The 15128-nt window shown below is 38.4% G+C and overlaps 1 protein-coding gene and 1 long non-coding RNA gene across 3 annotated transcripts; both read right to left on the bottom strand.

Annotated features, from left to right (window-relative positions):
• Positions 1 to 422: 422 nt before the first annotated feature.
• On the bottom strand, positions 423 to 3543 carry LOC113351296 (zinc finger BED domain-containing protein RICESLEEPER 2-like). Its single transcript, XM_026595311.1, has 3 exons — positions 1774 to 3543; positions 1158 to 1677; positions 423 to 511 (listed from the first exon to the last, which is right to left on the bottom strand). Exons 1-3 carry the CDS (start codon positions 3541 to 3543, stop codon positions 423 to 425), a joined length of 2379 nt encoding a protein of 792 aa, XP_026451096.1.
• Positions 3544 to 3983: 440 nt separating this feature from the next.
• Positions 3984 to 5321, bottom strand: LOC113353464. Of its 2 annotated transcripts, none has more exons than XR_003361299.1 (4): positions 5107 to 5321; positions 4844 to 4880; positions 4476 to 4552; positions 3984 to 4020 (listed from the first exon to the last, which is right to left on the bottom strand). It is a non-coding gene; the product is annotated as an uncharacterized LOC113353464 (long non-coding RNA). The 2 variants fall into 2 exon arrangements; XR_003361298.1 differs by lacking the exon at positions 3984 to 4020 and adding an exon at positions 4280 to 4298.
• Positions 5322 to 15128: the final 9807 nt, after the last annotated feature.

Here is a 15128-nt window from a genome sequence, read left to right as displayed (position 1 = left end):
TGCACGCGTATAAAACCCTAAAACATCTTATCTTCACTTAGGATCCGGGACATGGTTGCAATTAGGGCTGCACATGGGTCGGTTTGGGTCGGTTTTGGCCTCACCCACCACCCGACCCACTGAAGGCGGGTAACAGAAGTTGTCACCCGCAACCGACCCAACAACACAATGGGTCGGTTGTCACCCGACCCATTGTGACGGCGGGTTTGGTCGGGTGGGTGGTGGGTTACCCACCATAAAATAAAATGACATTAGTACATTACATTAACAAGGAACAGAGTTATTGAGTATAAGTGTATAACTGTATAACAGTATAAGTGTATAACAAAGTTGATAAAGCTAACAATAAAAAGGAACAGAGTTCAATTGTTCAAAGCTCAAAAGATAAAAGAGTGCATTACTATTGAGTATTGCGTACTATACTAAAGCCTAATATCATATAAAGCGACCAACAGCGAGTCGCTGCAAGCCTGCAAGTTTGTGGATGTTTTACCTCCGAATGGCTGAAAGCCTGAAATAAAACGAAGTCTGTAAATTAGTTACAGTAACAAAGATGAACTCAGAAATATCAAGCTACTGACAATGACCCTTGGGCCTTGGCGTCATTACCTTGTCTATGAGTCTATGACGATAGAAGAAGAAGCAAGGTCACTGAAACTGAATAGCTCTGCAAGCGAAATGATTCAAATGAACAATTAAACTGAATAACTCAGCTTCATCATAATCTCAACATCCAAATTCAACTATAAGAACATATAAAATATCCTAATACTAAGAACATCAAGATAACAGACAATATACAGATCAAAGCAAAATTTGAAAAGCCAAATTTCAAGATTCTCAAACCATAGAAAACAGTATAACAAACATCAAACAGATAACTGAATTTAAGAAATCCAATTGATATGAGGTACACGACATTGTGACAATGCCTCTGACATGTTGATATAGAGATAACTATGAGTGATCTTCGGATTTCAAAAGATTTTTGTTATAGATTACTAACATAACAGGGCAGTTAACATAACAGGGCAGTTAATCTATTCACATAGCATGCATTATGTTTAGTAAACCATGTACTTTCATGTAATAAACATGCTGCAGTAAAACTCACAGTGTCATGAACAACAATAGAGCCAAGGAAAATTTAGACATACCAGACTCAGCAATATCAATCTCCTCCTCCTCGACTCCAAGGGTATATGAATCCATGTCTATTGGTGTTCGTAACCAATTTTGTAACAAAATTAAGGCCTCAAGTGTCTTGGGCTTTAAGGAGCTTCGAAAAGGATCCAAAATTCTTTTTCCGGTACTAAATGCTGATTCTGAAGCAACGGAAGAAACGGGAATAGCAAATATATCTTTAGCCATAAGTGGCAAAATGTCAAACCTCGCAGCATTTACCTTCCACCATTGTAATATATCAAAAGTAGCATTTTCATTTGTGGGTGTGTAGATCGGTTCAGCCAAGTACCTTTCTACCTCAGATCTCCCAATGTCCTCCACATTACTCAATTGATGCTTTCGTTTATTCCTTCCCGCCATATACTTGGCCTTGCTAGAAATAGTACTTCCAAAACTCGAAGAACTTTGAGTAGAAGTGGAATTAGTCTCGCCCACAGATTCTGATGAAGATACTGCACATCTAACATTTTCTGCTTTATAAGCTGCAAACAGCTCCACAAAATTTTTCAGAACTTCTTCAACCCATTTTTCTACAAGTTTTTTCTTCATTGCTGGGTCATAATGCACAATTAAATCTTCAACAGTCACAAATAATCCATGTTCTTTCTCTCGTGGATCAAGAAGTACAGCCATAAACATCAACGAATTCATATTTCGGTATGTTCCCCAATATTTGTTGTACTTGAGCAACATTACAGCACCCATGTGGCTTAAGAAAGGGTCCTCATGTGTATTTTTCCATTCTTCTAATTCTTGACGAACAGTGCCAAGTTCCAATAAGAAAGAATGAGAAGTAACATAAGTAGAAGCTGAAAATGCAACAGTTGCTTCATAAAATACTTGTAGAAACTTAATCAGAACTCTCGCGTTGCACCAATCGTATCGTTCAGGAGCATGCACTTTTGGCCTGTTTTTTTTCTTGGCTTTCCTGACAGCAGCAGAATCTTCTTCTTCAGTAGTATCAAGTTCTTCTTCATTGTCTGATTCCAGATCATAATCAGCATCAAGATCAACAGTGTCATCACCATCACCCATAATATTATCTGGTACTGGAATATCAAAGCAAAACTCTTCACAAAATGCCTTATCCAACTCACGTAGCATTTCAAATGCCTTTTCATATCTTTCAGCAGCAACAAGCATTAAGTAAGTAGAATTCCACCGCGTTCTCACATCTAATATCAGACCCTTTTTACAATCTATTCTTTCCGACACAGCAGCCTCCGTAAACCTTTTATATCTTGCGGGAGATTTCGTGACATATTTTACCACTGCCCTGATCCTGAGAAGTGATGTATGATACTTCTTCATACCGTCCTTCACAACAAGTGCAAGTACGTGAGCCGCACATCGAACATGTAAATGTTTAGCTCCGAGTAATGCAGAACCCCAACTCTGAACTCTCTTCCTCAAATAGTCAACAGCAACTTTATTTGCAGACGCATTATCAAGCGTCACAGTGAAAACCTTTTCAAGTCCCCAGTCTAGCAAACATTTCGCCAAAGCCTCTCCAATATTTGTACCTTCATGGCTATCAATCAAGCAAAAACAGATAATTCTTTTATGTAGTTTCCAATGATGATCAATGAAATGCGCAGTCACTACCATATAATTGTAATTCTGCGATGACGTCCAAGTGTCAGTAGTAAGGCACACTCTTATCTTGTTTGCTTTGAAATAACTTTTCAGATTAGCCTTCTCTGTCAAAAACAGCTTGCACACATCACGGTATATTGTCATACGACTTGGAAGCTTAAATCGAGGCTCAAGATACTTACAAAAAGCTATAAAACCTTCACCTTCAACAATTCTAAAAGCCATTTCATCGGTAACGATAAATCTAATCAGCGCTCTCCTGCACGCATCTTGAGAAAAAGACACCCCAACCAACTGTGGTTCCTCTCCAAGCTTGCAAGGCTGGAATTCAAGTGTTTGTTGTCCGTCAGCTCTAGCCTCATTCATTTCATTCTTATACTTCTGACACTTATCCAAATGATGTTGGAGATTAGAAGTCCCATGTTTCTTACCATCCAAATTTTTCTTACCAATCTTGTAATTAGCCTTTTTGCAATATTTACATTTCGCTCTCTCACCATTTTCATAAATATCATAGTGATCCCATACCTTTGATCTCTTCACACCAGCATTAGGATTATTATCTAATGTTTCACCTGCGCCACAAGCATGTGAAGGTTCAGAAGCTGGTGTAGATGAGCCAGCGGTACTCCCTGTCCCTGCTGATGGTCCATGCACTTGTCCAGAACGCGGTGGACGTGGAGGGGGAGGTCCTATTTGTGATGCCACTCCATGTATAATTGGAAGATTAGAAGCAGAATCATCTTCTGAGATTTCAACCATGGTAACCTGCACAAAAGAAACAATTGAAAGTACTAACACCATACTGAATTGAACAAAATACTCATGACTTAGTTCAAATACCAAATAAATTAACTAGGTTGTACTAAAGAACTGAGATTGATTTAAAAAATCAATTAGAAATTGCTAGGTAATCAATTCAGTCCATATAAACTAGGTAATTCTAACATGTAGCTTCAACTGAGTCCTAGCGGTAGGGTTGCCGAAGGCCTTATGTTAACGACAGAAACATCCTCTCAACAAAGAGAGAATGAGCTACAAGTAGCTTTTGCGATTCACCGCTAGGACCATTTTTATCATGCTCAATGAGATTCTATCAAACTTCACCTAAACAATATAAAAGGAACCAAAATAAGCAAAACAGTTGGATATACCTTCTTAGTTTTCCTAAACCAACTCTGATTAGTTCTTCTTCAAACTCTAATGAACTGAACTTCAGTTCTTCAATCTTGACAAACCCTACCATGGAATAAAAAAAAACATTAGATTCAGATAAACAACAAAGTGAACAAACCATAAAATGGAAAGGACATATAAAAGGAACCTAAATAATCAAAACAATTTCATAGTTGGATATACCTTCTTAGTTCTTCTTAAACCAACTCTGAGTCTCTGACCAGTTCTTCTTCAAGCTCCAATGAACTAAACTTCAGTTCTTCAATCTTGAAAAACCCTAACATGGAAAAATAAAATAAAGGGTATTAGATTCAGATTCAGTTCTTCAATCTTGACAAACCCTACCATGGAATAAAAAAAAACATTAGATTCAGATAAACAACAAAGTGAACAAACCATAAAATGGAAAGGACATATAAAATGAACCTAAATAATCAAAACAGTAAAAATGTTTTCACCTATTATCAAAGAGGAAGTGGTAAATTGATCATCAAAGGTAAAATTAATAGTGAAATTACCTGTAAGTAGGAGAAGATTCTGGCAATGACTGTAATGTGGATGCAGTTTGAGAGGTAAAGAATGATTTATTTACCAACTGAAACAAAGAAATTCAAACTTCATCAGTTGACAGTAAATTTGAAATAATTTATCTCAGTGGTTTGGTTTCATTTCCTCAAGTAAGTCCTACTTGTCAAAAAAATGAAAAACACATTTTTAGAAAACAGAGTAAATGATCAACCTATAAATCTAAACCCTGAAATTTCCTCAAATTGCTTAAAACGGAAAGATATTTTGTGAATTTGGGGTTTTGGAAGCAAATAAAATGGATGCATGCCTATGCAAAACAAAGAAAACAAATTCTGAAAAATGATAAAGAGGAACAAACCTGGGTAAAAGAAGATAGCTGGGTTCTGTTCTTCAATCTTGACACATAAACATTCAAGAATAAAATAAATGGTATTAGATTCAGATTCAGTTCTTCAATCTTGACAAACCCTAAACACATAAACATTCAAGAATCCTTTGAATCTACTGATTAAACTGAAATTAAAAAACAACATCATACCAATTCATTCCAAACTGAAATTAAAAAACAACACCCTAAACAGATAAACCCTAAACTGAAAATTACTGAGTTCCTAATCTTACCTTCCGTTATTGGTTTGCTTCTGGTGATGCCGATGATCCACAAAGAGAATCTGAGACTGAGAGAAGAAAAAAGAATGGAGTTGGAGACTTGGATGGAGATGAGTCTGTCTGAGAAGGAGAGAAGACTCAGAAGAGGGAGAGGCCGCAGAAGAGAAGAGAAGGAGATTGCGATTAGGTTAGGTTAAGTTAGGTCTTTTATACATAAATTCAACGGCTCTGATAATCCATCCTAGGTTAGATCTAAGGGTCAGGATCCTACGTTAGTTTTGGGCGGGTGGGTGGGTCGGTTCGGGTGACGGAAGTTTCTACCCGCAACCGACCCAAAATAGGTGGGTTCTGGCGTGCCTCACCCATAGTCGACCCATGCCTCGGCGGGTTGGGTCGGGTGCGGGTATTTTTGGTCGGGTGCGGGTTGGGTCGGCGGGTTGGGTCGGGTATGTGCAGCCCTAGTTGCAATTGCTGAGCACAGATGCTGACGGATAAGAATTCAATGAGACTAGAGAGATGCGTGATTTCACGAGATAAGTCCCCTTCACGATTTTAAAGTTCGATCTCTAATTACCTAATCCCAAGTAATAACATGTTGTGTTGTGAGTTTGGGGAGTTGAATGGTCTTGATGAGTCCCGATCTTTTGAGAATCCTGTGCTGATCGTTTCTTAATCTGTTATATGAAAACTGGATGTCTGGGCCACCTCCTGTTGGCCGTGCAGGTATGTGACGCATGATTCTCCGTTAGTCCCCAGTTTGATATAAGACTAGGTATTCCCATTGACTCGGGATGTTTGGAAAATGAAGTAAGACCCTTGTAGCATACGAGATTGAGTCTTCAAGGCGGGAAAGCGATAATCTGTGGGATGGAGACGTCCTTGGAGAGTCATGTAGAGATACTGCCGCATGTGTCTTTGTTAACAAGATGAAGTTGTTGTTCCGCCTCTACAAGGTGTCTTGACAGGGATTCATGTGAACTTCTGTAGTAAAATTATCCGTTAAGATTTATTCTTCTTTTGGGAGGATGCTCAACCGAACTTGAGAGTAGTATATGCCTTCTGGTACAATTAGGGTAATAGATACATTCAGGTCCAACTGCGTAGTCGATTTTTGTTTGTTTTATTGCTGGAAGAGTTCTCTAGGAATCTGCTAGATAATTCTTCACATGGAGGAGTCATTTTTTGACATGAGGAAATTGTATGTGATCATCATATCTTGTCCTTTGCTCACCGCGTATAAGACTGACTCATGGAATAATTTGTCAATTGGATTTTCCTGATAGAAGAGACTTTGACCGAGGGAACTGCTAGTATGCGCCTGAATGAGTAACGTGTATCCTGAAGCTATGGTCTCGGATCCTTTTCTTTTTTTACTTCAGTGACAGTAGATGATTGTAGTTGTATGTCGAGTAACAGAGTTTTATCTGAATTGTTGACACTTCAGATTTATTTTCCCTTGGTAGGTTCAGGTGCAAAGATATTATCCTTCTCCTTCTTGGGTGAACTGAGGTCCCATCGGAAAATGATACTGGATAATCGTTGGTATAGCCGAGATGGAGGCTCATCGAGACTTAGTCGCACAATTGCTAGGACTCTTTTTCTTTCTGACGGGACGGGTGTTGAGATAGCATATCGACCGACGACTTTGAATCTTCAGATAATTATGAGCGTTTTCCGATTAATGTCTTGGAAGCTAGTCTCATCGTATACTTTGTCGCATTCTGGTCATGATCCTCTGAAACACGAAAACGCAAGATGCATCTCGGCTGGCGATTTATAATCTTATGTGGCTCTGCAAAGCTTTTGTCTAGGTCACGAATTTTTTGGAACCTTTCCAAGTTTTTGCTAAGTTTATCCTATAAACGACGAAAATACAAATCCGAGAGAAAAAAAACTAGGTCAATCTGATACATAATGAAAGAGTTATAAGAAAAATAGTAAAGTGAAGTAAACTTCCCGAGTCCCCTATGATCAGGTTGAGGTCCCTTGACCTAAACGAATTTTGGAGCAAATATTCGTCAGAATCTCCAAGTTTAGAGCATCATATGGTCCTTGAGGTCCTTTAGACTGATAAGGTCGGCTGGATGGTCGCTCCTTTGCTCTGTCGCGTTCGTAATGAGCTTTATCTTCTCCGGTGAGGTCGATTGCAGGAAACATCTAGTAATGCTATTCTCAGCAGTTTTAGTACTCCTTGTTTAGGAAACGTGTACTCGATCTAGATTTGTTGGATTTGTCCCTACTGGTAACTCTAAAGGCGTTTTCAGATATGTCTAGATGTCGATCTGAGATTTTACAAGATTCTGTTAATTCTCTGGGAGTTCTCCTAAGTCCGTATCCAACGTTTTCAAGGATTAGGAGTAGATTTTTATGAAAATAGGTTACTAGGCCGTTTTTCTATGCAGGAAGAGATTCATGTGATTTGGGATGCACTAACTTATTCACTAAGGTCAAACTCGAAAGAGAGAGAAAGTGCTGGTAGGGATAACTCTCTCGGTTAAACCTGTATTGAATTTACAGAAACTGAATTAATGGAACGTTTATATGTTTGGATTAGTGGAATCTTCTTCCTTCCTAAGAGACCATGATTGATATCTGTAACTGAGTGAACAACCTCCCACTGTGGTCGCCAAAATGTAGTTACCTAAAATCTGAGAGACATTAGAAGTGGGATTCTAGGGTTTCCGAAAGTGACTTATGGGAGGTTGAGAATGAGCAGTCTTCGCCTAAACCACGCACTGTGGCCGTTCAAAGGCTTCTTCAGTCACAAGGAAGATATTTAGGGATGGTCTTAGGAAGGGGGCAGATGAAGAGAGAGATCAGAGAATTCTAGGGTTTGAAGAAGAATTGTTATGAGAGGTTATCAGAAAGATCCTTGTAGCTTGGAGAAATAAAGGACCTATTATAGTTGAATTCTCTAATCTCAGGTCAGTGAAGATAAGGATTGCTTGCCGTGCCGTGCGGAGCAATTCTTCCGTCTCTTCAGGAATAGATAAAGATAAACTAGCTTGAGTTTATCTAATTATTCCACCGACTTTACTCTCTTCTGCGGTGAGAAATAAGTCGGGTATTTCTCACACGTGTCGTAGACCGCTATACCAAAACCCTAATTGTTATCCCCCATTAGTGTGAAGTTGAGTCAGCTTTTGTGATGACGTGTTAAGAGAGAGAAATATTCTCTTTAGCCGAGTTGTCCGAGATAGAGAGATAGTCTCCGATTTGTAAGAATGATTAGGATGAGTCATGTGAAAAGGCATGGGATGCCTCAGAATTCGTGTGGAGAGGAGACTCAATTCCTACATGAGGCTCGTGCCTACCATGGAGAATATTCAGCCATATCTGAGATTTCCCGAGCGATTTGAATCTCTCCGATATTTGGCAGAGAGATTTGAATCTCTCATATATTTTGCAAAGAGATATGAATCTCTCCGAGATTTTGCAGAGATATTTGAATCTCTCAGAGATTTTGCAGAGAGGTATGAATCTCTCCGAGATTTTTCAGAGAGATATGAATCTCTCAGAGATTTTGCAGAGAGGTTTGAATCTCTCCGAGATTTTGCAGACGGATCAAAATCTCTACGAAGATTTTCTTAACGGATCTGAATCTCTTTGTGGTCATCTGGGACTCGTCCTAAAGAAATAGAAAAGGCTTTGTACGCCCGATAAATGCCTCTGCGAGACTTTGGCTCACTTATATTTGACCAGCGTATCTTGCATAAATGTGCTAGGAATCAACTGTGTGTTTATATGATGAGGCAACAAGACCAGTGTATCTCGAAAGGATGCTCTAGGAGTCTGTCGAAAGGGCCCAGATGTAGAATAACCAGCGTATCTCGTGGGGATGTCCTAGGAGTTATTCAGAAACCTCAGTAAGTCGAGTCAGAGCCCAGAGCAGACATAACCAGTGTATCTCGCGATGATGTACTAGGAATCAGTCCTTGATCTCAAATAGGGTGAGTCGTGCTTACAGGAGATATGTATATCTCCGCTCTGGGTCATAAGTCCGTCGGGGACGTATTTACGCATCTACAGAGCCTACATGACCAGCAACATCTTGTTGAGGATGTACACTAGGAATTATGGCATCACAATCATCTACGTCTCGCGAAGATATGTTTTAATTGTGGCTGTTCTGGTTCATAAGTCTACTGGGGACATTTTACGCTCCACATAACCTACGTGACCAGCAGTATCTCTTCGAGGATGTGCGCTAGGAATCACGGCACACGACCAGCAATGTCTCGCGGGGACGTATATTAGAAATCGTGGCAAAGGATGCCTTGAGGTCCAAGGGCTTAATTTCTTCCGTGAGAATTGAATTCTGTCTATACGGTTGAAATGACACTTTTGCCCTTATCCAAATTTCACCATCTACAAGGATAAAGTTAAAAAACACTTGGAAAGGCTCCAAAAAATCATGACCTAGTCAAAAACATTGCAGAGCCACCTATGGTCATAAACCGCCATATCCAACCAAGATACAGCTTGTCGCTCTTCATGCTCCAGAGTGTCATGACTATAAAGGGGAAAAGTATAGTTCGTGAGTAATTCTCAAGACAAATCTCATACTTTATCCGAAGGAAAAAAGTTGTTAGTCGATATGCTACCTCAATACCCGTCCGGTCAGAAAGAAGAGGAACTAGCCCTAGCAATTGTACCACCAAGTCTCGATGAGCCTCCAATTCAGCTACACCAATGCCTATCCAGTATCATTTTCCGATGGGACCTCGTTCACCTAAGATGGAGAAGGAGAGTATATTTGCATCCAAATCTATCAAGGGAAAATAAATATGAAGTGATATTCGTGAGGCCAACAATCCAGATAAAATTTCATTACTCGACATACAACCACAACCAACTACTTTCACTGAAGTAAAAAATGGAAGGATCCTAGGTCGTTGCTCCAGGACACACGCTACCCATTTAGATGCCTCCTAGAAGTTCTCGCAGTTAAAGTTCTTCTCTCTAAAAACCGGATCAACAAGTTTTCCCATAAGTCAGAGTCAGACGTGATGACTGGAAGAAAAGATACGGCGGACAGATACATCTCCCCTAGTCCCAGAAGGTGTCTACTACTTTTAAGTCCGGTTGACTCTCCCTGAAGAATAGATTTCAACAGAGAATTTGCAACGGAATTTCACATGAGTGCATATCAAGACATCTAGCAAAGACTGAACAACGACTTTGTCTCATCCCTGAAGGCTCAATCTCGAAAAATACAGAGGTTTTACCCCCAACGATCAAATCTCTTTAGTAGATGAGAATCCCTATTCATATAACAAAGTGGGGACTGACGAACAACCGTTAATTATACACATATGAGACCAACATGAGGCGGCCAAAATATCTAATTCCTAGGTGACAAACTCTTACGTCATCGACATAAAGATTTCAGAACATGTAACAAATTGGTAGAATTCGGAATGTCCCAAGCCAAATACTTCTCACTAAAGCTACATGAGGAAGAATCAGATCTCTAGACTGAGCCGCAACTCTCATGGCCGAGCCTCGGGCACAATATCCTTCTTCTATGACGACGTGATACAACCCTTATGTCCATATCAATACATATAAGATGCTATCATCCAGGGACTATAAATCAGTCCCACTATAGAGAGGACAAAATACTTCTGCAAGACAAATGTGAGAATATTCAAAATCAGGTTTTGTCGCATCCAGAGAATGACACACCATCACGCCAAATTTGGGTTTTCTATCATGATCAAGCAAGCTATTTGTACAAACCCCTTCTAAGTTTTCACATAGTATAACTTCTTTAAAGTAATACTCGATAATATAATATTTTCTTTAAAATAAAAAAAAAATTACTGGTCCGACTCGGGCCCTTAATACTAAAATAATAAATTCGATAAAATCATAAAATAATGCATTTCAAAAGTTCCTCTTAAGAATTAATAGGTACCAAATAATGTATTAAATAATAATGTTGCTATAAAAATAAAAAATGAATTTCAAACATGTTAAATTTTCTTTAAATATGATCCAATATTGGTTTGTTTTTCTTTGAAATTCAAATCAAGTTGTATCTCATCCCTAATGGTTTGTAGTGCACTTAAAAGAATCGGAGTCACGTTGTTGTATTGCAAAAAGAAGCGTTGAAGTGCGATTGACACTTGAAATGGTTGTATTCTTATTGTATTTAGTCAATAATATAATATCTCAACAAAATTAGTTGATATTCTATTTACAATCTACAGTTATTATTCAACCTCCAAGCTACATGAATAATTCTTTATGACAATAAACTACTTAACTATAAAAGCATGAAGGAAGCATCAGGTAAGATAACAAAGCATGAGAAAGCGTGTGTCGATAATGGACATGCTTTTATCCCTTTTGCTTTTGATACTTTTGGGTACTTGGCTCCAGAGGCGGTTGGACTTCTTACGAGAGTTCAAAAAGTCATGCGTAGCAATGTCATGACTCCCGGTTCGAGAGAGTTTATTTTTAAAAGGATAGGTTTTGCAATTCAAAAAGGGCTTGCAGCGCAGTTTATTGCCCGCTTGCCTGCTATGTAAGTTTTACTAATTTTTTTAATATGCAATTTTTCTTACTATAAAATAATAATTTATTATACTATCGATAATATAATATCTCTTTAAAGTAATAAATGTTTTTGGTCTCAAGCCTATTATTTTATAAAAGTTATACTGTAGATGCATGTACTAAAGAAAATACGTGTTTGAATCCTACCTCTACTCAGGATCCACGCATGAGAAAAATTACGGTTTGCAATCGAGTTGAAAAAGAGTTTATAGTTTATACTATAATCATACGTGGCTCACACTTCATCTATATAACTCGACGATCTGGGAAAAATTGGTAGAGAATTTACCGATTCCTCGACGAAAAGTGCACGCATATGCCCCTGCTACCGCATGTCAAAAGAGATAGACGTTCCGAAATACAATCTAAGAGATATGATCAAAACACTAGAATGTATTACTACTGAAAGCCCTATATTTCCGAGTTCAACTCTACGTGGATTTATTACTTAAAAAACAATCTCCATATCCTAATTTTTCTCCAATATATGAAAGGCATGTCTTTTCTGTTCGATAGTTGGGGTCAACCACTGACATCAGATGTCAAACGAAGTTTCCACCATCTCTATAGTGATTGCGCAAGGAATGACTTCCAATTACGAATTTTACTTAGGGTTTTCACCTACTAACTTACCTGACGGAGCAATATAGTGTTTGCATCAAGTTCGAACTCATGACGGTCATCTTCCTTTACCAGATGCGTACGAGAAAGTTCCACAGAGGGAAAATAACAACCCTGGAGAAAATCATCCAGCAAAGGCTCCTAGAGAATATCTCTTGCTTCATGTTCAGCAGCTTCACTTCGGCTACTGCATCTCGAGCCGCCTGCTTAGCATGTTCCAGCTCTTCATCTACCATACGGTCTTCCATATTAAGAACCTCTCTGAACTAAACTCACCCCCCACAGACCCAAAAATAATCTAGATAATCTCGCGATCGCCTCACATTAAAACGAAGATTATCATCACGTGCAGTCATCGGGTTTTCCAGATTCATAAGATCATTAGAAGCAAAAACGTTCGGAGTTATTCTCCTCATGTCACCAAATCCGCCGTGAGTATCTCATCCAAAGTCAGAATTGAAATATGGATAATAAATTCAACACCAACAGCAGGATAACCGACAATACGCTCTGCCTCACCTCTTTCGGATTCTCCAACAGAGTTACTGATAATTGGGGACTGTTGCAAACTTGATCCATCGGAAAGATAAGGTAATCCACTCTACTATCAACAAGTTTTTCTTGAATAGTATTCATAACTTGAGCCTACAAACAAGGAAGGAGTTAGACAAAGTATATCAAAAATACAAGAGTTGAAAACATATATAAAGAACGACTAGAGTTTTGATCGACAAGAATGTACCAAGTATCACGAAAAGATAAGCATGTCTTCGAGACTAGATCCTCACCGTTATTTTAATAAACCTTATCCATGTTCTCAAGGATATTCGCAAGTTTACATGGTTTCATGAAAAAGAGGGGGTCTAACAACCATACCCAATACTTCGATTAGCAATATGTATGGATTAACTCCAATATACTTTCTAGAGAATCAACTAGACAGTCAGACTCAATCTAGAGAAAAGTATACCGAGGAGTTAATATATTTCTAACTTGATTTTATCCTTAATCAAGCAAATAGAAATCTGCAAGTATTTATCAAATACAAGGATAATAACTTGGATGGTACCAAAGACCAACATCCAAGTGTCAATCAATTTAAATCAACAACCAAAGGTTGGGTATTCTAATTGATTAATCTTAACGCACAACCTGTGATATTTCAATTATATAACAAAATATAATGCGGAATAGAAATAACACAGACACTAGAAATTTTGTTAACAAGGAAACCGCAAATGCAGAAAAACCCTGAGACCTAGTCCAGATTGAACACCACACTGTATTAAGCCGCTACAGAACTAGCCAACCACAAACTAACTTCATTCTGGACTGTAGTTGAACCTTAATCAATATCATACTGATTCAAGGTACTGTCGCGCTCCTTACGTCTCTGATCCCAGTAAGATACTATGCACTTGATTCCCTTAGCTGATCACACCCACAACCAAGAGTTGCTACGACCGAAAGTCAAAGACTTTAATAAACAAATTTGTATCACACAGAAAAGTCTATGATACGTAAATCTGTCTCCCACAGATAGACCTGAGAGTTTTTGTTACGTATTTTGATAAAATCAAGGTGAATAGGAACTAATTGATAATTCGGACTTATATTCCCAAAGAACAACCTAGAAATATCAATCACCTCACAACAATCTTAATCGTATGGTAGCGAAACAAGATGTTGCGGAATCATAAACGATAAGACGAAGATGTTTGTTATTTCTTTTCATCTTGCCCTATCGGAGATAAATCTCAAGTCAATTATTTAACTGAACTCGTACGATAGAAAATGCCAAGATCAGATCGCTCAACTACAAGAGAAGTAGTTTCATCTGGCTTCACAATATCAATGAAGTCTTTCAGTCACCTACATGGTCTCGGGAAGAAAGCTAAATGTTAGAGCATAGCTCGGTTGAACCCACCAAGCGTTGGTATGTCAAGTTTGGTTGTCATATTTTAGTGAATCAAAACTCATGTTAAGAGTCGCTTGATTATGTACTAGAGTCAACGTATTATAGGTTAGATTGAAAGTATTAGGATATGAGACATTACATGTATTGCGAAGTCTTGAAGATGTGAAGAAACAAGGAGCTACAACGACAATAATCATCCTTCCACTTGAGGTTAGTGATATTTGACTTGAACTGTTTTATTCCCTAACGTATCTTTCAAGTCGTGCATATTGAGAACAAAACTGTGAAGCATATTTGAACTCTAGATAGACATAGTATTAAGGAATACAATACGAGGTTTATTGCTTAACCATTAAACTTTGTAGCTAAGACACCGTCATAATCATTTGAATACTATTGTGATAATGTATGGGTATGAGGTGAGGATTTCATCCTAGGGAACAATGTTTTACATGTGTTCGAAGGAAGTAATTTCGTAAACTTGTTTGTCAACCGAAAAGGAAATTACCAGGCGTTATTGGTTTTTTTATTCATTGCATATCTTATGAACAACCAATATGTGTGATTGAGTATAACCACCGTTCACGACTTGTTTGTGTTCTTGGTAGAACTATTCAGAAAGGCCTGACTTATGTATTGGTATGACTTTTATTAGTGAAACCGATCTTAAGTAATCACCTGAGATGGTATGATCGGGTTTGTGATTTTATGTCTGACCAAATATGGGAAAGGGAACCGATCCTAGTAAGAGGTGCAGTACATCACAAAGGAGAACCGATACTTGTATGAGGTGCAGCAAAGTTTATAGCAGAAAGGGGAACCGATCCTATGAACATGTGCAACACATTTTTAGGAAAAGGGGAACCGATCCAATGGACATGTGCAACACATATAAGTTAGATATCATATATATGTGGGGAACCAATCCTAG

This window comes from Papaver somniferum, chromosome 2 (genome assembly GCF_003573695.1).
Source record: "Papaver somniferum cultivar HN1 chromosome 2, ASM357369v1, whole genome shotgun sequence".
Classification (NCBI taxonomy): Eukaryota; Viridiplantae; Streptophyta; class Magnoliopsida; order Ranunculales; family Papaveraceae; genus Papaver; species Papaver somniferum.
Note: the sequence above shows the minus strand (reverse complement) of the source record. Positions and strands in the feature narration are given on the sequence as shown.